The sequence below is a fragment of the Vipera berus genome, assembly GCF_964194415.1.
Source record: "Vipera berus genome assembly, chromosome: 4".
In the NCBI taxonomy this organism is placed as follows: domain Eukaryota; kingdom Metazoa; phylum Chordata; class Lepidosauria; order Squamata; family Viperidae; genus Vipera; species Vipera berus.
In genome coordinates this window covers 56,751,993-56,776,944 of record NC_138206.1, presented here as the reverse complement: position 1 = coordinate 56,776,944, position 24,952 = coordinate 56,751,993, and the positions used below count along the sequence as shown (strand labels likewise).

At 39.0% G+C, this 24,952-nt stretch overlaps 1 protein-coding gene across 1 annotated transcript in view; it reads left to right on the top strand.

Annotated features, from left to right (window-relative positions):
• DSCAM (DS cell adhesion molecule) overlaps positions 1-24,952 on the top strand; it is a gene marked incomplete at both ends in the record, with an annotated part of 361,720 nt that overhangs the window by 288,638 nt on the left and 48,130 nt on the right. Inside the window, 8 exons of the mRNA XM_081327319.1 lie at positions 3,279-3,396; positions 10,653-10,816; positions 11,661-11,759; positions 13,002-13,190; positions 14,329-14,619; positions 18,988-19,164; positions 22,778-22,808; positions 24,163-24,278. Of these exons, the coding sequence (XP_081183445.1) occupies positions 3,279-3,396; positions 10,653-10,816; positions 11,661-11,759; positions 13,002-13,190; positions 14,329-14,619; positions 18,988-19,164; positions 22,778-22,808; positions 24,163-24,278 (1,185 nt within the window). The remainder of the gene's footprint in view (positions 1-3,278; positions 3,397-10,652; positions 10,817-11,660; positions 11,760-13,001; positions 13,191-14,328; positions 14,620-18,987; positions 19,165-22,777; positions 22,809-24,162; positions 24,279-24,952) is intronic.

Sequence of the window (24,952 nt, the reverse complement as noted above, 5' to 3'; positions counted from 1 at the left end):
TTTGTATATTTTGTGTATTTATTGCATATTTGATTTTGTGTTTTATATCTTTATTTATTAGCACAATTCTCCTGAGAAGTAGACACTTTTCTTGAACAGACCATAACCATAGTGTTAGGATCATCATGTATATAATATTATCTTTCCTTTCTTCCTGTTATGTGGTCTAGCAGTGTTCAAACTGAAGTAATCTTCTTTGCTTTATTTGTTCCAGAAGGACTAGTTTTAATGAATTTCTTTGACAAACTATTTACATAAAAAACCCAATGAGATTAAACATTCCTCTTATTTTTTATTTTGTGTTTGTAATGCTGATCTAAATGATTTAGAACAGTATCTTGCGCTATTGTGTAGTCTTCATTATGAGCTGTTGTTTCTACTTAATATACTTGGCTGAAAAAATGCTGTGGTAGCTTATAGCTACAAATTGTAATCAACAGTTTAAATATTCTTGGTGATTGATATACTAAAAGATGAGCAGCGTCACCATCATAAAATTTGCATACCCGTCATCATCCAAAAAATTATTAATAGATATGACAATAATAATGATGGGTGTCAATGAACTAATTAGCACCAAACCATTTCTAGAATTGCTTTTTGACCAAGTTTTAAAATACTGTTAAAAAGAGTACAAGTGTAATTTCTGAGGTGAACTGGTTCATTAAATTGGGACCATAATTGATACATCAGAACCGCCATTTTGAGTTGTCCCAGAAACCTATTGACAATCAGTGCAAGACCTGCAGTGCAGGTATTATGTGCTTGTCATAATTAGTATCTGCCAGTAAACAGGTCACTGCTTTCCAGACCAACTGCAGTTTTTGAGTGGTTGAGGCAGCTCCACATTGCATTGGGGCAAATAAAGATGAGGTAGTGTTATAAATCCTTGTATAGCTAGATGGAATTGCGGCTGTGGTGCATTGCTTAGTTCTGGGGAAAGGCACTTATGACTATGGTCTGCACAAGTCCATCTAACAGCAGTTGTGAGTGTAGGAGGACCCTCAGTTCACTGAGCTGCTCTCTTAAGAGTAGGGCCTCTCCTTCCAGTCTCCAACTCTCATAAGCAGTATAAAAGAATATCATGATTGATGTTATCTAAAGCTTGTGGGAGGTCTAATAGGGCCCAAAGGGATGCTGTCAAGGTTGAATTGCTAAAATGCCCTGCTAACTATTGCTACTCAACTTGCCATAGAAACAGGGGGAACGGGTAGGAAATGTGGGGAGGAAATGGGAGTCTTAAGAAACCAGATCCTGAAGCTAAAACTCAAATACTTTGGCCACCTAATGAGAAGGAAAGACTCACTGGAGAAGAGCCTAATGCTGGGAAAGATTGAGGGCAAGAGAAGAAGGGGACGACAGAGAATGAGGTGGATGGATGGAGTCACTGAAGCAGTAGGCGTGAGCTTAAATGGACTCCAGAAGATGGTAGAGGACAGGAAGGTCTGGAGGAACATTGTCCATAGGGTCATGATGGGTCAGACACGACTTCACAGCTAACAACAACAACAACAAAGAAGCCGCATGGACGATTAGAACTTACAAAAATGCCAAGGTCACTAACACAACAGACAGAGAAGTGGACTGTTCTCATAACAAACCAAAGACTTATGATTGGGCAACATGAACACTTGCTGAGTGGTTCTTATTTATGGAAACCTATTGTTAACTAGGCAGATTTTCATGCGGGAAAGCCAGAGCTGATTTTGCTTCTTCAGTTCCAAGATGTATATTCAGTAATGTTTATCTTTTATGGCACTTCAAAGCCTTGAAGATTCCTTAATTTTGAGTTTGCTAGTCGGACAGTTGACAGACACGCTATCCTCATCCAGATCTCCCCAAAAGCTATTCAGCAGTGTGATCAATCCCTTTTGCACCCCTCTTTGCCAGGCTGGGTGCTTCCCAACATATCTAGATTAGACAAACTTGATGAAAAAGGGCTGTGTACTGTAATTTATTTAGTTTCTGCAAAAATGGCAGCATGTTTAGCCAAGGACAGAGAATGGGAAGCAGAAATGCAGGTTAGAGTCCCAAAGGACACCCAACCTTTTCATGTACAACAACTCATATTTAGTGTGAGACATTTTTTCATTGCTTTCAGTTGAATGAAACAGATTATTCAAGTATCATTTTTGTGAAGTTATTTATGTTAACCAAATCTTTGAAATATTACCTGTGAAGTTAGAAGTGCTTTGTTTTATTTGCTTCAAATGCTGTGTATTGATGGATAATATCTAAATTATCTAATCTAAGTTATCTAAACAATCTAAGTACAGAAATAAAATCTTCAGTTACATAATATGGTTCAGGGTTCTTCCTCAAGTATCCTCTTAAACAAGTTTCAGCCTACCTGAACACAGCAATATATTGCTTTACTCAGTTAAAACACATAAGCAAACTTGCGAGCCTGAAGGAATTCTTCTATCTTTTTCACACAATAGACAGTTCTCACTTTCCTTTCAAAGTGATGCTTGGACTTAAACTCTGCTGAGCCACTACGATATCTACAGTGGTGGGAATCATATTCATCTCTTGTCAGCTACTGTTTTATAAAAGAAGTTTCTAGAAATTGCTCTAACTATTCAGGTTTAGATTTGGCCATTCAGATTCCTAATTGGAAGTTATCTCTGCTCCATTTCCTATCCGTTTCCCTTGGTGTTTTTCCCTCCATTTGTGCATGTTATTTTTGTGTTGGTTCAATTCATTTTATCCTTCCAAGTTTCCATCAAAGAAACAAAGAAGATATAAACATTCAAGGGACATCTACAAATTTGTTTTGCCCCAGTTCTCCAATAAATAATTTTTAAAAGTGCAATTTCTGAAAATCTATAGCACCCCCAAACTATCTGTTTATATCTTTCTTTTTCTGGGAAAGATAAGCATTAACTCATTTCAAGTTTTCCCCACAATAAAGTTCCAGGAATTAGGCATGATAACTGCACATAAAAAGATATCTTGAAGCATACCAGATAGTAGGTTTGAACATGTTTACTGTTTTCCTCCAGTGCAAGCAAGAAAGCAATAATAACATGATGTTTATTTTTATTCATTACTGTCATGAGGATCATTGTTTTGCAACCATCTTTTCTGCAGATGCTGTACTGTGTTCCACTAAGCAACTAGTAATGTGGATTGAAATAAATTAGTCTATGTAAGCAAAGTAAATCAGCTTTTATAATCATCATAATTCTCCTCTTCCACCTCCTGTTTCTCCTCTCAAGAAAGGAATGCTATATTATTCTGCATTTTAGCTCTCCCCCCCCCCCTTCATTTCTCAGCTCCAGCCAGAATTTTGACATTCAGTGGCACAGTAACAACCCCATGGATGAAGGATATTATTCTCCCTTGTAAAGCTGTTGGAGATCCTGTACCTACTGTTAAATGGATGAAAGAAAGGTAACCAACAACTATGTGTGCAGTGCAAATGAAGTTGTCATGTCATCGGGTGTGTGAAAAAAAGAAAGAGAGGGATTGTTATTAGGCCAATGCCTGCTTTGAAACTGATTGAGAAGAAATGTGTACCTCATATGAATATGAGCACATCACCTTCCTGCATTTAATTAAACAATGTATTTTCTTTCAAGTTTTGCATGGGCCAGAAAAACAAGATATGGATGCTTTAAGAGTTGCATTAATTTTAATAAACAAGCTGCTAAAAGAAGCCGTATCTTTTTTCAAGCCCCACCCCACCCCCATCCCCTGAGTCTGAAAAAAGACAGGTGCAATAGCAAAATAGGCCAGTGCTTACACAAAGTCCAAAGTACTGTACATCTTCTGAATTATTTTATGATTCCTTGTTATCAGCTTCCAATCATTCTTAATCATACATATCCGATTAATACATAATCTGCCTAATCTGGGATTATTTGAACTATTTCTCCCCTCTTTGTGTATTTAATTCAACATATGTAGATATAGATTCTTGTCAAGCAGTTTTAACATTAAGAATACCTATCTTTAATTCACAATCTGTGTATTTTTGCATATATCAAGAGTTCCCCCAAACATATAAAAGAACAAACTCTTTGTTTCTGGGTTTCAGCCAATCTTTTGTTGCCAGGCATTTCACAAAGCTCTTTTACAGATTAGTCCATTAGGCTAGTTTTGTTTCTAGGGCCTTTTTCCCCATTTAATTATTTAATTATTTATTTATTTATTTTATTAGATTTATATACCGCCCCTCTCCAAGGACTCGGGACAGTGTACAGGGCAAAAAACACTAACAACACACAAGATATAAAAATTAAAACAAGATAAAATCAATAGCCCTAAGTAATAAATACATTCTAAAATTTAAAATTTTTAAAATATAACTCTAAAATCCAATCCCTCAGTCCAGGCCGGCCTGTTCAAACAACCAAGTCTTCAGGTCACGGCGAAACGAGCGAAGGTCGGGAGCCATCCGAAGCTCAACTGGAAGCTGATTCCACAGGGCAGGCGCGCCCACAGAGAATGCTCTCCCCCTGGGAGCCGCCAGTCGACATTCCCTGACCGACGGCACCCTGGGGAGGCCCTCTCTGTGGGAGCGCACAGGGCGATGGGAAGTTAACGCCGACAAGAGGTGCTCCCGTAAATAACCCGGACCCATGCCATTTAGAGCTTTATAGGTCATCACCAGCACCTTGAATCTCACTCGGAAGACAACTGGAAGCCAATGCAGCTCGCGGAGCAGAGGTGTTACATGGGAGTATCGGGAGACCCCCATCACAACTCGTGCAGCTGCATTCTGCACCAGCTGGAGCCTCCGAGTGGCATTCAAGGGCAGCCCCATGTAGAGAGCATTGCAGTAGTCTATCCAAGAGGTCACGAGCGCATGAGTGACTGTGTGTAGGGCGTCCCGGTCCAAATAGGGCCGCAACTGGCGCACCAGGCGAACCTGGGCAAAAGCTCCCCTAGTCACAGCTCCTATATGATCTTCAAAATTGAGCTGTGAATCAAGGAGGACACCCAAGTTGCGAGCCCTATCTACGGGGGGTAACACCTCACCCCCTATAGATAACGGTGGAATAGAATGGACAACCTGAGATGCCGATACGCACAGCCACTCGGTCTTATTGGGATTTAGACGAAGCCTGTTCCTCCCCATCCAGACCCTCACCGCCTCCAGGCAGCAGGACATCATGGAGAGGGCATCACTGAGTTGATCTGGGGTGGAAATAAAAAGCTGGGTATCATCAGCATACTGATGATACCCCACCCCAAAACCACGAATGATCTCGCCCAGCAGCTTCATATAGATGTTGAACAGGAGAGGCGAGAGGACCGACCCCTGAGGGACTCCACAAACGAGAGGCCTTGAGGCCGACCTCTGTCCCCCTGTCAACACCGACTGCGAACGACCCTGAAGGTAGGAGGAGAACCACTGTAAAACAGTGCCACCCACTCCCAACCCCCTGAGGCGCCGCAGTAAGATACCACGGTCAATGGTATCAAAAGCCGCTCAGAGGTGTAATAGGACTAGGACAGAGGAGCAACCCCTGTCCCGAGCCCGCCAGAGATCATTCATCAGTGCGACCAATGCCGTGCTGTACCCGGGCCTAAAGCCTGATTGGTAGGGGTCCAGATAATCCGTTTCCTCCAGGAACAGAGGAAGCTGCTGAGCCACCACACTCTCTAAAAAGCGAAGGTTGGAGACCGGGCGATAGTTATTAAAAATAGCCAGGTCCAGGGCAGGCTTCTTGAGGAGGGGCCTCACCACCGCCTCCTTCAAGGCGGGGGGGAAGCTGCCCTCTCTCAAAGAAGCAGTTATTACTGCCTGGAGCCAGCCTCGTGTCCCCTCCCGCGCTGCATAAACCAGCCAGGAGGGGCACGGGTCCAGTAAACAAGTGGTGGAACTCAGCCTCCCCATGATCCTGTCCACTTCTTCCGGAGTCACAGGATCGAATTCTTCCCAAATAATATTCCCAAGACCACTCGATTCCCCGTCGTCAGACTCTTCCCAGTCGGAGTCCAATCCGGCCCGAATCTGAGCGATTTTATCCACCAGATATTGACTAAATTCCTCAGCACGACCCTGCAGGGGCTGCTCCCTCACCTCCTGGTTCAGGAGGGAGCGAGTCACCCCAAACAGGGCGGCCAGGCGATTATCTGCGGACGCGATGAGGGCAGCGAAGTAATTGGACTTCGCTGCCTCCATCGCTGCGAGATAAGACCTCGTGAAGGTTCTTAGTCGCAATCGATCAGACTCAGACCGGCTGGACCTCCAACAGCTCTCTAGGCTCCGTCTCCGACACTTCATCTCCCGAAGCTCCATGGAAAACCATGGTGCCCATCGGGATCTGCACCGGGTCAGGGGCCGCATGGGAACAACACGGTCGAGTGCCTCTGTGGCCGCCCTTTCCCAGGCTTCCACTAAGGCATCGACCGGGCTGTGAGCGAAGATGGCAGGCACAGATCCAAGCGCCTCCTGGAACCGTTCAGGGTCCATTAGGTGCCTGGGATGGAACCACCTGGTCGGTTCCATAACCCTGCGATGGGGGGGGGGCGAAGTGGAAGACCAGCTGCAGGAGGTGATGATCGGTCCATGACAGGGGAATAATAAATGGAGATCCCCCTCCCAGATCATCAAGCCACCGTCCAGATAGAAAAATAAGATCGAGTGTGTGACCCCCCCCCATGAGTCGGGCCCTGAATTACCTGGGTCAGGTCCATGGCCGTCATGGAGGTCATGAACTTCCGAGCCAACCCCGACGAACCTCCCAGGGATGGCAGGTTAAAGTCCCCCAGAACCATAAGTCTGGGGAACTCAACCGCCAACCCAGAGAGGATGTCGAGGAGCTTGGGCAGGGCTGCTGCTACACAGGTAGGCGAAAGATACACCAGCAACAAGCCCAACTGCGCCCCAGGGCCAAATCTCAGGAGGAGCGACTCACACCCACCTATCTGAACAATGGTAACCTCCCGCGGACACAAGGTCTCCCTTACAACCACCGCAACACCCCCACCCCTTCCCTGAGCCCGAGGCTGGTGAAGCACACGGAAACCTGGTGGGCAAAGTTCAGTCAGAGGGACACCTCCCTCTGGGCCCAACCAGGTCTCAGTAATGCAAGCCAGATCAGCATGCTCCTCCTCAACCAGATCACGGATAAGGGGAGCCTTATTAACTACCGATCTGTCATTAAGGTACACCAGTCTGAGCTCAGGGGCCTGCTCATTCCCACTCCCGGGAATACGGGGTAAGACCGGGGGGTCGGAGCGCGCCACCTCTTGAAGATAGCGGGGGCGTGCTCCCGAGTGTAGATGCGGCCCCCCGTACAACCACCTGTTGCCATTCCCAATCGCCGTGGGGATCCGCAATTAAATAATTCATCAGTCAGATTCTGCTGTATAGTCTTTCCATCTATAAACTGACACCATGTTGAGGGTAGTCTGTATCACATATAAATTCAGAAAGGGTATAAGAAAAATTATAAAGATATTTTTCCCCTCCAAATCAGATTCCTTTTGTTCCCATGTGTGCTACCGATAACCAATGCATTTAATCGAGATTAAAACATAGTGGATCAACAGTATACCAATATAAACGAAGTAACAAATATTTCTCTAAAGTCAATGCTACTTTTTTCTTTTCTCTCCCCCCCCCCACCAACTAATGTTTATCCAAGGTGCTGTAATGTAAACCTCAACCAGCAGGTGGCACTAAGATGGTTTCTTTAGTTTCCTCTGATCTCTGCAATACCAGATTCTCTCAAACTATTGTATTTCAGTACTATAGTGATTTCAGCCAGGACACATAAGGACACTTACTTGTGATTTATTCAATTGCAGCGTAATACCTCTGCAACAAGGCTTAGCCAACCAAGTAATCAGCCAGAATGCTAGCTAGCTGGTTGTTAAATTATTCTTCTGAGGAAGAGGCTTGGCAGGCTTACTTGGAACAGGCATTTACGATCTCCAACAATAAACCTGACTGGCTACATCTCCATGCTCACACTGCTTCTCCTCCCTGATAGCTGCCTTGTCTACAGGCCTGGCTTTGGTTGGCAAGTCTGCTCTAGTGACTTCAGCTGGTTCCAAACAGACAGCAACTAGACTCAGCAACTCTGCTCTTCAACGTTCTCTATAAAAGTGATTTCCTGCGCTAATCTGATTTTCCAGGGGGACCTGTACTCCCTTTTATTTATTTTATTTATTTCCTTTATCTGTATGGGAAAATACCTTGTCTATTGAGTAGTCCAAAAAGGCTCAGGGAGGTGACATAGCCTTAACCGATCTAAAAACTTATTTATTTGAGCAATCTGACCTGGTTTGATGGGTTAGGGTTGGGGTTTTAATATGTTTTAATTACTGTTTTAAACTTGGGCATAATATTTAATCGTTTTTTAACTTTTGTATTCCGTTTTTATATTTATTGCCCTGTACACTGCCCTGAGTCCTTCAGGAGAAGGGCGGTATAAAAATATAATAAATATAAATATAAATATAACCAGCCAGGATAGGTAGAAATCTGATTAGGGAGTAGCAGAACTGATGTTGCAAAGTACTCTGTTCGCTCCCTTGAGACTCACCGCCTCCAAATGAGCCTACCTCATAAGATGACTCTTCCATTGGCATTGTCCAGCTCAAGTCTAGCAGCTCTCAAAATAATGTGGCTTTTCCTGCCAAATGCTCTGAAAATGCTTCTTCACCCAGCCTTTTCAGAAACTTTTCCTAAATGGGAAAAAAGACGCCTTTAAAAAGGACCACCGGGTGACATTCAGCAGATGCAAAATACTTCCTTTTTTGCCAGTTGAATCTATAAGTTCAAATGTGATTTTGTGCTAGTGTCTGGTCAGATTTAAGACAGGTTTTCTTTCACGTGCACTCCAGGGGGGGGGGGTCTCCTCTGCATCTTTTTTGAGCTCAGTGAACTAAGGAGCTGCAATGGATGTAAAATTAGGGAGTGGTGCTTTGTTGCAGTCTGATCCAGTTTGCCACCCACTCCTTTATTCCAATGGTTAACCACAATCTCAGCCAAACTGTCCATGAGAATCTTCAGAGACTTCCCAAGAGCCCCTTCAAAACCATAGGATCTATCAGATTTCTTGAGTGGGCCAATATAATATGTTCTTCCCACTGTGAAGGGAGATTGCACCACAAAACTCCACAGCAGTCGGAGAGTGATCTGGTCCATGATCATGCCCTCCACTTTCAAATCACATTACATTTCCCCTGAAACAAAAGTCTCTCACGTGTGACTTCTCCTGTGTTGGGCTCTCAGTAAGTAGGTCATGTCCATTATTGTCAAGGCAGCCATTAACTTCTGGATCACTCCAGACTCCTCACTAAGGGAAGGCAGGTTGAAATCCCCTAATGCTACTAGCCAAGAGACCTCTACCACCCTCCCTGGAATCAGGTCAAACAATCCTGGCAGGGATCCCACTCTGCAGCGGGGGTGAGTGGGAGTTACATAAGTTGCAAGTTGGCCCAAGCAGGATCTGGTATCTGGTTCTCTTTGGTGAATGTCTCTTGATGCCAGCAAAGACTCGTGGATGATAGTACTACCCCTCCTCCCCTGGCAGCCCCGTTCCAGAGACCAAGGCTGATGCCCAATCCCAAACATGTGTAGGTAGTTTTCCATGAGAGGAATTTCCTCTTTCTCTCTCTGGTTTCAAAAAAGTATGCCAGTCTGCTCTATTGTCATTAAAAACTTCATTGTAGCAATTGAAGGCCCTGGATTTCAAGGATCTAGAGCAGACATGTCAAACTCGCGACGTCACATGACGTCACGCGACGTATCAGAACTTTTTCCCATTGCTGGCAATGGGATGGGCGCAGTTTCTCCGTGACGCTCCGGCCCGCGGGCCGGCAGTTTGACACCCCTGATCTAGAGTCATGTCTCCTGGAGTGAGAATTAAGAGCTGGGAGGGAGGAATTAGTTAAGTTATCACCTTTTCTGAATATGGTCATTGACCATCCCAAGTAAAATCCCATTCCACCATAACTCTCCCTCCACATATTATCAGCAAGTAATTCCTTGTCATCAAGCACGGTCACATTCAACCAAATGACCTTGCATCAAATGAGCCCCTCAGATATTCAACTCAACAAACTACCATCTCTACTACATATCTGGTCTGCTTCCTTTCCATCTTCCTGCCTTCTTGTCACCTGAGACAAGAGACCCACTCAAAACTGGGAAACTGGAGCCTAACTCCAACTCTCGGGAATTAGCCCCCATCCAACTCCAGACCCGATAACCTCTTCAAACTCTCAGGGGGGGGGAGTAGTTCATGTTCCCCTATTGCTACTTGTGCTTCTGACCTTCTTATATCCTCATGTTACTTCCTGAGGCTGGGTGATGAGAGGGTAGAATTGTTCCAAGCATCCATTTATTTCTTAGCCTGTGGCAAAAATTGTAATAAATTAACCATTGCATTATCCTTCAATATGCAAATGAAACCCATCACACTGATGAATTTCAGATTGTTCTGCAATAACCAAACATACCAATCTCTATCAGTAGAGGCTTCCTTTTGGGGTTTCGGTTTCTGTTCTTTTTATATGTATCTATAGCTTTGTACCATTGAACCTGAATAATCTCGCTATTGAGCTGAGAGATTTTCTTTCCAGGCATTTCCCTCTCCCCTTCTGTATTTTTAAAATTAACCCCAGATCTAAGTTATATTGGTTGTAACTTCTTTAATGTATGATTTTTGCTTCCTGTGAGGCAGTAACGGGACACCCAGTCTAGTGCTGATTGATGGGCGAAGAAGCATCTTTAGCAATGGCAGCTTTGTTATCCATACTGTGAAAGCAGAAGATTCAGGATATTACAGTTGTGTGGCTACTAATAACTGGGGATCAGATGAAATTATTTTGAATTTGCAAGTTCAAGGTAAGTTAAAAATGTTTCTTTCACTGCAACTATTAAGGATTTATTATTATTATTATTATCAGGATAATAGAACATTTCAGGATGTAAAACGGAAAGTCTAATGTGTCCCTGGAAAGCAACTAGGAAAATAATATCAGCTATCTAAAGGGCTATACAGTGGATATGTTCTTTGGTTCAGAGAATTAGACTCAGCACATATAAATTACATGGAAGCAGATTTATTCTGAGCATTACAGGAAACTTTCAAATTGTAAGGATTGATTAATTTGCTGTGTTCACACAACACACTTATCCATGTCTGATTTAATCATGAATAAACTCCATTTTCTAGGTCAACACAGTAGAGTGCTTTATATTAAAAAGCACGTTAAGTTAGCTCTCAGTAGTGACTTACTGACATGGAAATTATTCTTTAGTGACATACAAGTGATGGGAGACAGTAGTGCCTTGTTCTGACTTTCACGAGCCCATCAATAGATCTGCTTGTGAGTGAGGTTGGGAATTGCAGTTCAGCCATATATAAAAAGGGGAACACATCTGATCTGAAGGAATAGTTGAAAAAATATTTTCTCTGCCTCTTGGAAGATGACTATGCAGAGACTGTAGTGGTGGAAAAGTCAAGAGCAAAATTATGATTAAGAACGCCAGCTAAAATTATATAATATTTAAATAGTCAAGGAAAACGAATGTTCCTGCTGTGTTAATTGAAGATGTCATATTAGCAGACACATTGACAGATAACGATTTGCATATTTTTCCACCTCAGTTCTGTGAGAAATGTATTTAGAATCAAATGATTACTCAAACTATTCTTAATTTCTCCTTTTAACTATGTCTTATTCAGTTCCACCTGACCAACCTAGACTTACTGTATCCAAAACCACTTCTTCCTCTATCACTCTTTCTTGGATACCTGGAGACAATGGAGGCAGCTCTATTCGAGGTAACATTCAATAGTTCCATTTCAATGCCAGGATGTTTCTTTTTAAAGTAGTGCCTTACATGTTGCCATTTCGTTCCAACAGAAGTTTATGTTAGTTTTGCTCAGGGGCTTTTTTTTTTGTCATAGTACGCCCAGAACGGAGTTCTTGCACTTTTTTTGGATGGAACCTTGTAGGGTAGGCAAGGCTTGTGTGAGTTCCGGCAGCTTTTTTTTTTTTTACAAAAAAAGCACTGCTTATTAAAAAGTTCAGTTATCTTAATAAGGCTACTTACTTGACAGTAAGGATTTGAATAATAGTGTCCCATATGAATCAGAGATGCCAATTATTTAGTTAACAGAACATTGTATGATATGCCCCAGAATGATTATAGAAAAATCACTGGTGTTCCTGATTTAGATTTTATTGAGCAAGATTATATTTAATCTGGGATATTGTTCATTACTGAATTCTCTTAACAGCTCTGAATAGAATAAAAGCATTAAAATTGTTAAAAGAAAAATAAAAGCAAGTAAAATAATTAATATTTAAATGTCACAAGTAATCAACACAAGCCCGTTCAAAGTGATGTGTTTGAAGGATGCTCAACACTGCAAGGAGCGCAGTTGAAAAAACTAGAACAGCTTACAATATAGAAAACAAACTTGAATGAGCACCAGATCAGTTCATAAGAATTGTAAGTGAGCTTCCTCAGATGATCTCAGTAAATACTGGAAGTTCATATAGAAAGGTAAATATACTCACAGAGCCTAAACTTAAGACAGGGTTTTAAATTAATTACTAGTGCTTCGTATTTTGCATCAAACTGAATTGTCAGACAGAGCAGTATCAGTGTAAGTGTTTCTGGAGTAAACCCAAAGGTCCAGAGTGCATTGCTACGTTTGAATTGAAGGTTGCCAGCATGTAATCTATCATTTTATCATCTTGTTCCAGAAAGGGATGCAATTGGCATATCATCTGAAGGTAATAAAAAGTGTTCCTGATTGGAAAACCAGAACAAGATTCTGCTCTGCAAGCTGTAACTTCTTCTGGGAGACTGTAATCCCATTTAAAACTGGCAACCCACAACATTCTAGAAATGTAGCCCCGTCTCCAACTTAAAAAAAAAATATCCAAGAAGATGCAGAAGAATGTCAAAGTTCTTCTTAGTTCTCCGATGTAGAAAATACTCCATGATTTATATAATTAATCAGAGTGTTGTGCAGTATGGGACTATGTTTTGTTTTTGTTTTAATCTTTGATAGGTTATATACTGCAATATTCTGAGGACAATAGTGAACAATGGGGCAGTTTTCCCATTAGCCCTAGTGAACGTTCCTATCGATTGGAAACGCTGAAGTGTGGCACATGGTACAAGTTTACTCTGACAGCACAGAATGGAGTGGGACCAGGCCGTATCAGTGAGATCATAGAGGCCAAAACACTTGGGAAAGGTATTTGAAATTATATCCTGTCTTTATTCTAAGTTACGTATTTGAGTTCCCATTTGCAAAATAGTTTTAAAAGTTGGACCTGGCAATTATTTGCGAAAAAATAGAAAGGCCCAACAGAGGCTTCACTTTCTTAGGATCTTGCGGAAGAACAGGGTAGAACAACAGCTAATGACCCTCTTTTACCGGTCTACCATAGAGAGCGTCCTCTCGTATGGTATTGTGGTTTGGTATGCTGGTCTGACAGCCGCGGATAGGAAAGTATTACAGAGGGTAGTGAGCACAGCACAAGACATTGTGGGCTGTTCCCTGACACCACTGGATGACATTGCCAGGGCTCGTTGCCTTGGAAGAGTGAGGAAGATTCTCAGGGATGACTCACACCCTGGACGGTATCTCTTTACTCTCCTACCATCCGGTAGGAGATATAGGAATATAGCCAGCCGTACCAACAGGCTGAAAAATAGCTTTTATCCATGGGCCGTTAGGCTTTTAAATGGGACATAATCTTATACAGAATTGACTTGGGAGGCCGGTGTGTGGTGTAGTTGGTTCACATAGTGTGGTGGGATGGAGGGTTTGTTGTCACTGTGTGTTGGGAGGAGAGAGCACGGGGGGGGGGAGGCTCAGCTAATCTCAATGTACACATGTTGTACTTTGACAATAAAGGTTTTATTATTATTATTAGTATGCAGTAGTTGGAAGTTTTCTTCCTTTTTGAAGATTCCTCTTTCGTTTTCTAATCTGACAAAGATATTGGAGTCCATATGTGGACTTGCACACTGAATGTAGTATTAGAGGTCTCAAGGGGAACACATGCTCCTTAAATTTCAACAGATTACAGTTATTTAGTTCTGAAAACCTTTGAAATTGCATTCTAAATCACCATTATCCCCTACCAAATGTATACCCTTTCCCCCAAAATATCACACACAAAGAACCTAAAAAACTATAGCTATGAATAGCAGATGAGAAAGAGGGAAATGAAGGGGGGGAAATCTTACACAAGAGTAAAACAAACAGAAATAAAATCCATTCCATCTTGTAAATTAAAGAGATTCCCATCCAAGAGACTTGAAGTCACTATGTCTTCTATCTATCTATTATAACTTTTAAAATTTAAATATATATTTTCTTGTAGAGCCACAGTTTTCAAAAGAACAAGAACTCTTTGCCAGTATTAACACCACTCGAGTAAGATTGAACCTTATTGGCTGGAATGATGGTGGTTGTCCAATCACCTCCTTTATTCTGGAATACAGGCCATTTGGGACAACAGTGTGGACTACTGCACAGCGAACATCACTTACCAAATCATATATAGTATATGATCTTCAGGAGGCAACCTGGTATGAGCTGCAGATGAGAGTCTGTAACAGTGCTGGCTGTGCTGAAAAACAGGCCAAATTTGCAACACTCAACTATGATGGGAGTAAGTACATTCATTTCACTGTTGTTTAATCAAGGATATTCACAAATCATTTCATATAATGTAACCTAAGTGCCATTCATTTTATTGTTTTGCAATATGGCCCTTGAGTGCAGTGAAAAAAAAAACAATAACGAGGTTTGCAGGCTGAAATTCCACCTTATACCTTATCTTACAGAAACATTTTTACATGGAGCTGATGAATTTATATCAGAATTTTCAGGGAGCTTATTAAGCAGCACAGTTCATCTCTGTGATGGATGCTTCAGGGAACAAGTGGGATGCCCTCCTTTAGGATCTCCAACAAATTTTTAATGGTTCTTCTATGTTCTTGCTCTAATGAAACATACTCTTCACCCTTAAAGCACCCAAAACATTAATTCTGGCACAAATGTTTGAAAATGTTAGGATTTCTTTCATGGCTTGCTTTTGAATTTGAAGAATAAACAGTTATGTAGAGAGTAAGAGTGAGTGGCTACAGACTTGTACTTGAAACTTTCCGCTTCACTTTTCTTTGCCTTTCTTCTCTTTAGTTTCCCTTCTTCTCCCCACTGTTTGAAAATGAACCCTATAGTGAAAACATTTAGGCTTGGCTTAGCTTGTCCAGGATTTTTTATTGTACAGTATGTTTTACTTTTTACTAGATAGAAGGATTTATTTATATACCCTTGTTGAATTGAATCAGAAATATTTTTAACTCCACACTATTAATCCATACCTGACTTTGGGAACAAGAGATACCGGGGTCTGACTTTGAATAAATCTTGAAAAGTGCTAATTCTTAATAGACACATATCTTCACTTTTAAAAGAAAAGGGGCCATATTGCTCTTCAAATTAACTTATAGTTGGCATTTCACTTAGAACTTCATTGAGGAAAAGCACCTTTTTGAAGATTTGTGTGACCCTACCATTTTCTGCACTGCCTGACTAGAGGGCTTCAAAACATAAGATGTGAATTCAGTATGAAACATTTTGTGTGTAAAGAATGTGTTGTCCAAAGAGCTGCAGCCTTTATGAAGCAGGCCATTTATCTACCTCAGTGGTTCCTAACTTTCTCTTTCATGTAGATCATAACATTGTCACTGACATTTTTTGAAGATCACCACATAAGTCACAGGGAACAATATGGCTTATTACTCCTATACAGCACCAGTTAATCTGTGGTGTCTGATTTAAACATTTTATTCTTCTTAAAGAATGAAAATGACAGATCTTTCATAGCTTGTAAGCCGCCCTGAGTCTTCGGAGAAGGGCGGGATATAAATGGAATTAAAATAAATAAATAAAATTTCCATATGACAATTTGGGAGCAAAGATGCCAAAACGTTGCAAGATTTAGTAATTTCTTGGGATTTGGGTCATGTTTAAAAATAAGTTTTATTTTTATTTTGTTACTTAACAAATATCATTTATGGTACCCTTTACAAATAGTTTGTCCAAAATCACATTAGGAACCATTGCTTGAGAATAATCCTAAAAAAAAAACACCCTTCTCATCTAAGTTCCCTTACACATTTACAGATAGTTTATAGTTGAATTTGTATTGGTGCTGATCTATTCCTGTCCAGTGAAAACTATCATTTATATGTGCATATAAATTTTAAGAATTTAAGATATATCATTTCCTTAAAATAGCCCTAAAAATAAAAAAAAGCCATCCTCATGTGTGGCTACAAATTTCAGGACAAGTATAAAAGGTCGTGGTCCAAAATAGCTAATTAGAACATCCATGGTTACATGAGTGAGCTTAAATCTACTGCTAGCTTTTGTGTAGATTCAAAAGACCATGCAAATAAGCTTTCAGCAATGTATAATAATCAGTGCTGTTGGATGATCCATGCTAAGCATAAATTTGCTAACTAGTGATTTAAATTTTAGAAAAGTAGCAAAGTGCCAGCCACATTTCCAAAAGGGCTTTACTGTACATAAATTATCATAGGAAGTCATTCGATTTTTTAAAAAAAAATCAGAGCAAAACTTTAAAATATCGTCAGAGCATGCGCAGATTTATTGCGCTGAGGTAACCCAGGAGTAAATGCAGTACACAGTGGTTTGTATTTAATTATGGTTTACATTACACTATCTACAAATATACACTAGAAATAAAATACATACACCTGGTGAAACAGCAACTCCAATACACAGCAATTACAGCAGTCAAAGGGATGAGAGAGAGAAAACTCCAGTAAAAAAAATCCCCTTCTAATACTCAGCCTCTTAAAAGCATAGACATAGACCCTGCTGAGTCATTCCTAATATTGCATCATCCTATCATTGCATCATCCATATTACATTACATCTTTACATAAGCTGTTTAGCTGTTAAATTATTATTCTGACAAAGCTTTTAGCAATGTAGTACATTTTCAAGCAACATAAATGTGTATTAGGCCTAAAATCCACAATCTTCAAACTATATAATCTGAATCAGGCCATTGATATTTCTGTGCCTATTGCAGAATGGGGAATGTATATATTCCTTGAAATTATCCAATCCTCATTTTCTGCCTAGAATTTCTGGATTAGGAATAATTTGTGAACTGAAGTAGCACTGGACAGAAAATTTTGGCATCTCCACTTCTGTGCACATGCCAACACATATGTGTGCTTAAAAAAAAGGAGAGGAATCCTTTAGCCTAATAAAAAAAATAGATCATAAACTATAATTATTGATATTTGGATGTTTTAACACTATAGAGAATATAGTGAGAATATATATAAAACCTGCATTAGCAGGTTTTCTAAATAAATTAAATAATTAAGTATACAGGCAAATCTTAATTGATCTATTTTGTTTCCTGCAACCTTCCTTCAATTCACTAGCAAAAGATTGACTCCACTCTCCACTCTTGAGGGCTGAACAAAATATAGTGAACCATTCATTTATCATTTATCCAAACGGCAAAGGTGCAGAACATATTCAAAAGAGTTCTTTTTTTACTATAGTAATGCATACTGACCAAGCCTTAAGTTAGTGAGGGTACAGATTTTGGGAAAAGAGAAGAGCAAGCTTCAGAATTGCTTGTTGTTAAAAAGAAAAGTTCAGATTAGGTTCACAGGGCATACATGTCAGCTCTTTCGACTACTGGCCCATCCCTTCCTGCCTGTGCACCTTAAAATTTATTAAACAATAAAAGGGAAATAAGATAAAACAATCAGAAATGCTTGAAAAAGAAAATGACTACATTACTGTGAGAGCACGCTAAATGGTTCCCTTCAGAATCAGTAAGTCTGGAAACCTCCTTTACAGTAGTAGTCACTGAACTCTCCATTATATTTGACTTTGACATTGTTAAGATTAGTTTGAATAAAATAGCAGTAATGGAAAGCTGCAAGAATCAGAATCAGAATCTAGTAATAACATTAAGACTTAGTGCCTTTGAAAATAAAAATAATGGATGGTTCTTTTGCCTGGAATAGTATCCAATTATTCCCTAAAAGGCAAGAAGAGATGTGGGTTGATAGAGGTTATCCTGAGGGTAGGATAGATGTCATGGATCAAATAAAATGATTGCCCGTCTGGTAAATCGGTGTTTTGTGACTAGCGTATTGACCATGCCAGCCATTTGTTGAGCAAGCAGGCTTCTCAATAGTTTCCGTGTGACTTGCCTATGGCATGGTCCTGAAATGTCAAATCACACTCCACATAATTGTCTGCCTACCTTCCAGTACACTCAGTAATTGTGACTTTTGTGTATACAAAAGCTCTTTTTTTAAAAAAAAAATATTAAAATTCCATTGGCTGTGCAAATTTCAAACACCTTAATAGGTTTTCATTGTAGAGGATCAGACTATTAAGGTTTTGCAAACCTTCCGAGTTTACTCTCCTTTCTTTACCAAGTTCCTCCAGCTTGACAAACCCATGATGAAACAATGTCAACAAAACTCACTTCCCCCCCCCCAGAACTGTGATTCGTAGTAGGAGTTAGTAATGCTTGCCTCATGTAAGAGGTAAATATCATAACTCCTATAGCTTGTAAGCTGCCCTGAGTCTTCGGAGAAGGGCGGGATATAAATGGAATTAAAATAAAAATAAATAAAAATAATATTTTTCTGGCCGGAATTTAATTCTTATGATTAAAGGGCATGCCGTGTTTTGTTCCCTACAATTTCTATAAGGAAGCTTGCAGTTTTATGAAGAAAATCAGCATTTTTCATGACAATAAATATGGCCTGATTTGTCTCTTCTTTCAAATGCAAGCAATTGGTAGCACTTTGCATCAAAATAATGCAAAGCTAAAATGATGAAGCTTTCCTAATAAATTGAACCTCTTAGGAACATACAGGTCAGCTTCTGTGCACCGTAGTCACTTAAAAATCAACCTTTTCTCTTCGTTGATAGGCATCTAATGTCATGACACTGTTTCCAGGTACAATCCCTCCACTCATTAAATCAGTTGTCCAAAGTGAGGAAGGTCTGGCAACCAATGAAGGGCTAAAGATGCTGGTGACTATTTCCTGTATCTTGGTTGGGGTCTTGCTGCTTTTTGTGCTTCTGCTGGTTGTAAGAAGGAGACGGAGGGAACAGAGACTGAAAAGACTCAGAGGTAAGAATCAACATCAAATATTGCCTTACATGCATTGTAGTTTCTATAGAAAAATGTGCAGATTTACACGGAATAAATTGTCATTAAGCTGGTTTTCATATTACAGAAATAGTGAAAGTGCTGTTTCCCATATCCAGTAGGCGGGAGTTTGGTATATTGGTTAAGGTGCTGGCTTAGAAAGTAGAAGACTATGAAATCTAGACCTCCCTTAATCATGAAAACCAGCTCTGGGGACTTTGGACCACTCTTTCTTAGACTAATCCATCTCACAGGGTTGTTGTTTGGAAAATAGGTGACAGAGTATTAGGTATGTTCACTGCAGTAACAACAATAGACAATAATACAACTCTAACATTAATAAAAAGAACATATTTTAAAGAATTTAGAGATTTATCTTGGCATGTAACATGATAAATATGTAACATACCAATTCTATCAGAGAGTTATAGAATAAAAAGAAGTTGATCAGCAACCACACATTCTTGTAGTACAGGTAATCCTTGACTTATGACCACAGTTGGGACTGGACCTTTCATCACTAAGGTATGTGATCATTAAGTGAATCATACCTGATTTTACAATTTCTTTTGTAAAGCAAAAGAAAGCAGATCCCTAATGATTGGGACCTCTGGGAAGGTCGCAAATGATGTTCAACATGACCCTGGGATGCTGCAGCTGTCATAAATACAGGCTGGTTGCTAAGCACCCAAATCACATGACTGCAGGGATTCTGCAATTGGTCATAAGTGCAAGGAAGGTCATAAATCACTTTTCAGTGCCATCATAATTTCAAACAATCATTAAATGAATGATTGTAAGTTGAGGACCATATATATAAAAAGGGTCCTATAGAAATATCCAGATTATGCCATTGATTCTTATGACATTACTTTAAAATGTCACGATCACTTTGCTATTTCAGATTATTTTAATAGTAGTTATGCAGGTAAATTTTTCTGTTCTTGTAACTTTGTAGATGAAAAGATTGCAAATTGAGTGTATATGAATGAGGTGAAGTTCATTTTCTATATGTTGCTGCTAGCAAATATTTAGAGATGACTAAGATTTATTTTGGTGTGTTTGTTTTTCATGTATAAGTTAGCTTGGCTACTGATGATTCGGTTTTAGCTCTGTCTTTCTTCCTCTTAGTTTTTACAGCAAACACTATCTGAGGTACAAAAGGATTGATTGCCAGAACAACAAGAGAATTATAGTGTTGATTGGGGAAGGGGACAGAGTAGATGATTTAACCGAGGTTCCAACTGCTGCAAAAACAGTATTTTCCTTGTCTCCAATGGGTGTTCATCCAAACAGCTACTTTAAAATGAACTGTGCATGTTGCTGAATATGGCAGAACTCAAGTGAAAACTGCAGGAGTTCTGTTAATTTCCCAAGAGAATGTATCTCAGAAAAATTCAAAATAATAGCTGGCAAGATCCTAATAAGTAAAAGCGAAGACAGCAGCTGGATCTCATAATTTTGTCTTTCCAACTACAGCAGTATCTCCTTTACATAATACAAGAAGTTTATTGTATAGTTAAATTTAATATTCCAGCATGTCTAAATTCTTGATTGTGCTGCTTCTTTGTGGACATTGTTACTGGAGTTGATAATAACCTTATATTCTGTGTTCTAAATATGTCACATCCAGTAAAATTTTAGATTATTCATATCTTAGATGTTGGATAAAAAAAGGTTAACAGAAAAGAAGTAACTTAACTGTTCCATGTATCCTCTGGATACTGACTTTATCTCTATATAGGTAAATATTAATTAGGGAGCAAGCTTTTGAATTGATCATAGGTCATTATGCTAATTATAAGGTAATTTGTTTGCTTTTGCCTTAGGATGATGGGTGAAACCTATCCATTATGGTTTAGCATTATATGGAACCAAGATCACTTGCATTCATGTATACTTCAGAGGAAGAGGAAGAAGACATGAACCTAAGAGACTGCCAGCCTAATTTGGGAGAACAATCTGTCTCTGAGCCAGCAGAGAGAAATCACACTGCTAATCAATAGGATCCTGCAAAATTGGCTAACCTCTCTGATAGTGATGAATTAGCAAACCTTGATTAACTATCAAATCTTAAAACCATTAAGATCTAGCAAAAATAAAATAATCCCTGCTAATTAAAGTTCCTAGAACAAGGGTTGAGTTTGACCTTAGTACCAACTCTTTGCCATGGACTGCCATATTGTTCCTTTTGAATTCAGATTTATTCTGAATCTGGACTGGGTTATCTTGTAACTGTGTTTCACTCCTTAATCTGCTTCTATGATTTACTGTGCCTTAGATCTTGGAACATCTTTCCTCATATTTTTCCCTTACTCCTTGGTTTCTATAATATGGCTTCTGATATTACACTATCTTGATCAATATAGGCCATGAGAAAGTTTATTTTTAAAATATATGAGGTGAAAGTGCCTTCTGCTCTCTCATGCACTGTTTTAGGTTAACAAATCTCCTCCTCTGTTTCCTGTCCCAAAATTGCAATTCTTAATTACAAACTCACTTAAATTCCTTATTTTTTTTAATTAAACGGTCATCAGCCTTAACAATATGTATTGTTCCTGTGAATTATATTAGACTCACATAGGTTGTTGGCAAAAAATCTGTTGGTTTTTTTGCCACTATAGATTAATATGACACTTCTGCCATATATTTGTTGTACTGTACTGCACATGAACATAATAAATAACATTATGACTCTATAAATATTTTTGCTCATAATTAAAAGTGTAATTTCTTAATTATTAAAATGACATTAACAATTAATTGTAATAAATAGCTTTCAGAATAATATGTTATAAAATTAAAGTCTATCAAAATAAACTTCTTGAATAATGTAAAATTGATACAAATTTCTTACCTTCTATTGCAGTCATAGCAGATAGTCTAAAAAGTTGTCATAAATAATTAAACTTCTTGTTAATAGGTAAACATGAATTCATAATATCAGCCTTCAATGTGATTACATATTTAAGTAATAAGTTAAATCCTGCTTTTTGTTGGTATCCATGTATGTTTTTGTGTGTGTCTACATATACTCACCCAGACATATACATATATATAGGACACACATATATCATGTATATATGCATACACATATGTATACATAATTACATATACATACATATATATATATATAGGAAATATGCATACTGTATGTGTGTTTGTATGTATGTACACACACACACAAACACACATAAACCAATAATAGGAAAGTTTGTAATGACATCAGAGTGTAGCTGTACCATTTCATTTAAAATGATGCTTGTCTCTATATGCAGTAGATGCCAAAGCTATGTCCATTGAAGTGAGTAAGCCAATCAAGGCAGGCTGGCCCCACCCATATTTATGTACCTATACCCATAGTTATGTGGTATCCAATTTCACCAGATCCAATCTTTTTTACCTCCCTATTAGTAGCAATTCAGTCTTAGAAGGATTAAATATACAGGCTGCTCTCCCACATCCACATTCAGCCAAGATAAAAGCCTCTGTCTAGTAACTGTATTAGTTTGTTTGGGGATTATTATGCAAGTATAAGTACTAATTAGCTGTTTACATAATGCTACTATCTCTCCTGCTTTTTTTTCCCTTTCAGATGCAAAAAGTTTGGCTGAAATGCTTATGAGGTAAGAATAGTGAAATATGCAGAATTCAGTCATTAATTAAAAAAGTGGGATCCATGAGTCGAGGCCTTGGACTAGTTCAAAATGTGTATGCCCCATTGGGAATATCCTATTTATACATTTTAGAATAAGGAAAGAAACTTCTAATCATAATCCTCAGCGAGGATGTCTTTTCTGCACTTAGGGTACTAGTGAGTGAGCAAGGCTAATAGAGCCAAGGTTAAATGCAATCTGAATAAAAATTGAATGTGATTTAATATAATTCAATGTAAAATTAATCATATTTATTTGATTTGGTTAAATACAGATAATTTGATTATTCCTAAAAAAAAGTTAATACTTTTCAACCACATTGAAATTTCATTGAAACACTTAGGAGGACAGTGATAGGAAAAGCAAGGATTGTAGGCAACTTGCCATTGACTTGAACATTGACACTTGAGTACATCACTTACTGTAGCAACAGCAATTCCAGCAGTTCCAGTTGCCATCATAAGCAGTTGTTAAGTGAAGACCGTACATGACTGTAACTTCAACCTTCATCATAACTTTGATCAGTCACTGAACAAACGGTCCTAAGATGAGTATTACCTGTGTGTGAAAACGGAAGTTAGAAATTAATTCTAATTTTTTGACAAATTCTGTCAAAAGGTAAACCCTTGCAATATTCTCAAAAGTTCTCTACAATTCTGTGAAACCCACCCATTTTGTGTTCCTGCTAATTATTTTATAGATAAATATAATTCTATTGAGAACCAGTTTTCGAGCCTGTAAATTCAAAGACTCTGGGTCCATTCTGGAGCCTTCCACTTGCTACTGTGAACAAAGCATTCAGTTATAACAATAGCAACAACCTCTCGACTCCCACTATCACAGCAACTCTTGCCCAATAGAGGTTATCAGGACCATTTCCAACTTAGTCCTAAATTATTTATCCACCAAGCTGAAGCTGAGAATTATGCTTACCGCTTATCGTTCCTAAAATACAGTAAGACTACAGTATCATAATATCACTGTGGGTTAATGAGAGAAAAGTAAGTCTGCCTAAAAAGCAGATAGTAGAGTGGAAATAACTATTTAAAGGTTATATTCTTTAAACATGAAATAATGTAAAGCTTTTCAAATCATATCCTCTTTTTTGTCCTAACCATTTTGTCTCCTGCTTTAAATTAATACATTTTGCATGTTTATTTTTTATTTTTAAAAAAAGTATACGGAGAGACTTTGTTTAAACATCGCAGAATAAGAGTTTTGGGGAACTTTAATTCATTTCAAATAATAGCACTTTATTGCATTTTGTTTTTTAAGTATATATCCCCTTTTAGTTAAATTTGCTCGTACTTTCTTGAATACTTAGCAAGAACACAAGGACATCGGATACACTTAACAAGCAGCAACAGACATTGAGGATGCATATAGATATTCCCAGAGCTCAGCTTCTCATTGAAGAGAGAGATACAATGGAAACCATTGGTGAGCTGTCAATAGCCTCATTAGCTTGATTTATATTACATAGGACCTATACCTTTGTGTATTATTTAAATGTAATTTGCCACAAGTTGGGAAAAATTGCCACAATTAATGTGTTCTGCTTTTGATTGTTGTTGAGCAGTAAAGAGTGGCATTAAATTTTTCATGTACAATTCTATTTATGCTTACTCAGAAATATGTTCTATGTTCAGTGCAGGCAATAAGAGTACAACGTAAAGCAATTTAGGATTAAGAATAATTCAGGGAAAAATGTTCACATTTGTGCAACATACAGGAAAGCTGTAAAGCCTTTCAACTTTCCTTTTAAATTATTTTTATGGGATGAAGTAACCCCAAAAAAGCCCTCCCCAGTCCCCCCCCAATCTTCCCAGTCTCGGTGTGTCACACAAACAGACTCTCTGCATGCACTGAAGCTTCATCAGAAAACTGAACTGACTTAAACTGGGGAAGTAGTAGCATATTTTTGTGCATATTCCAGGCATATTTGATGGCAAAGATATATTAATTACACCCAGAAAAGATAATGAATGAAGCCATTCACCTTTTCCTGTTATCAGGGTATAATGTCCAAACAGCCAGTAATTGGGAAAGATGTGGAGCGAAACATGGATTGGGCATCTCTGTGTCAGATACTTCTTTGAGAAAATTGGTGAGAG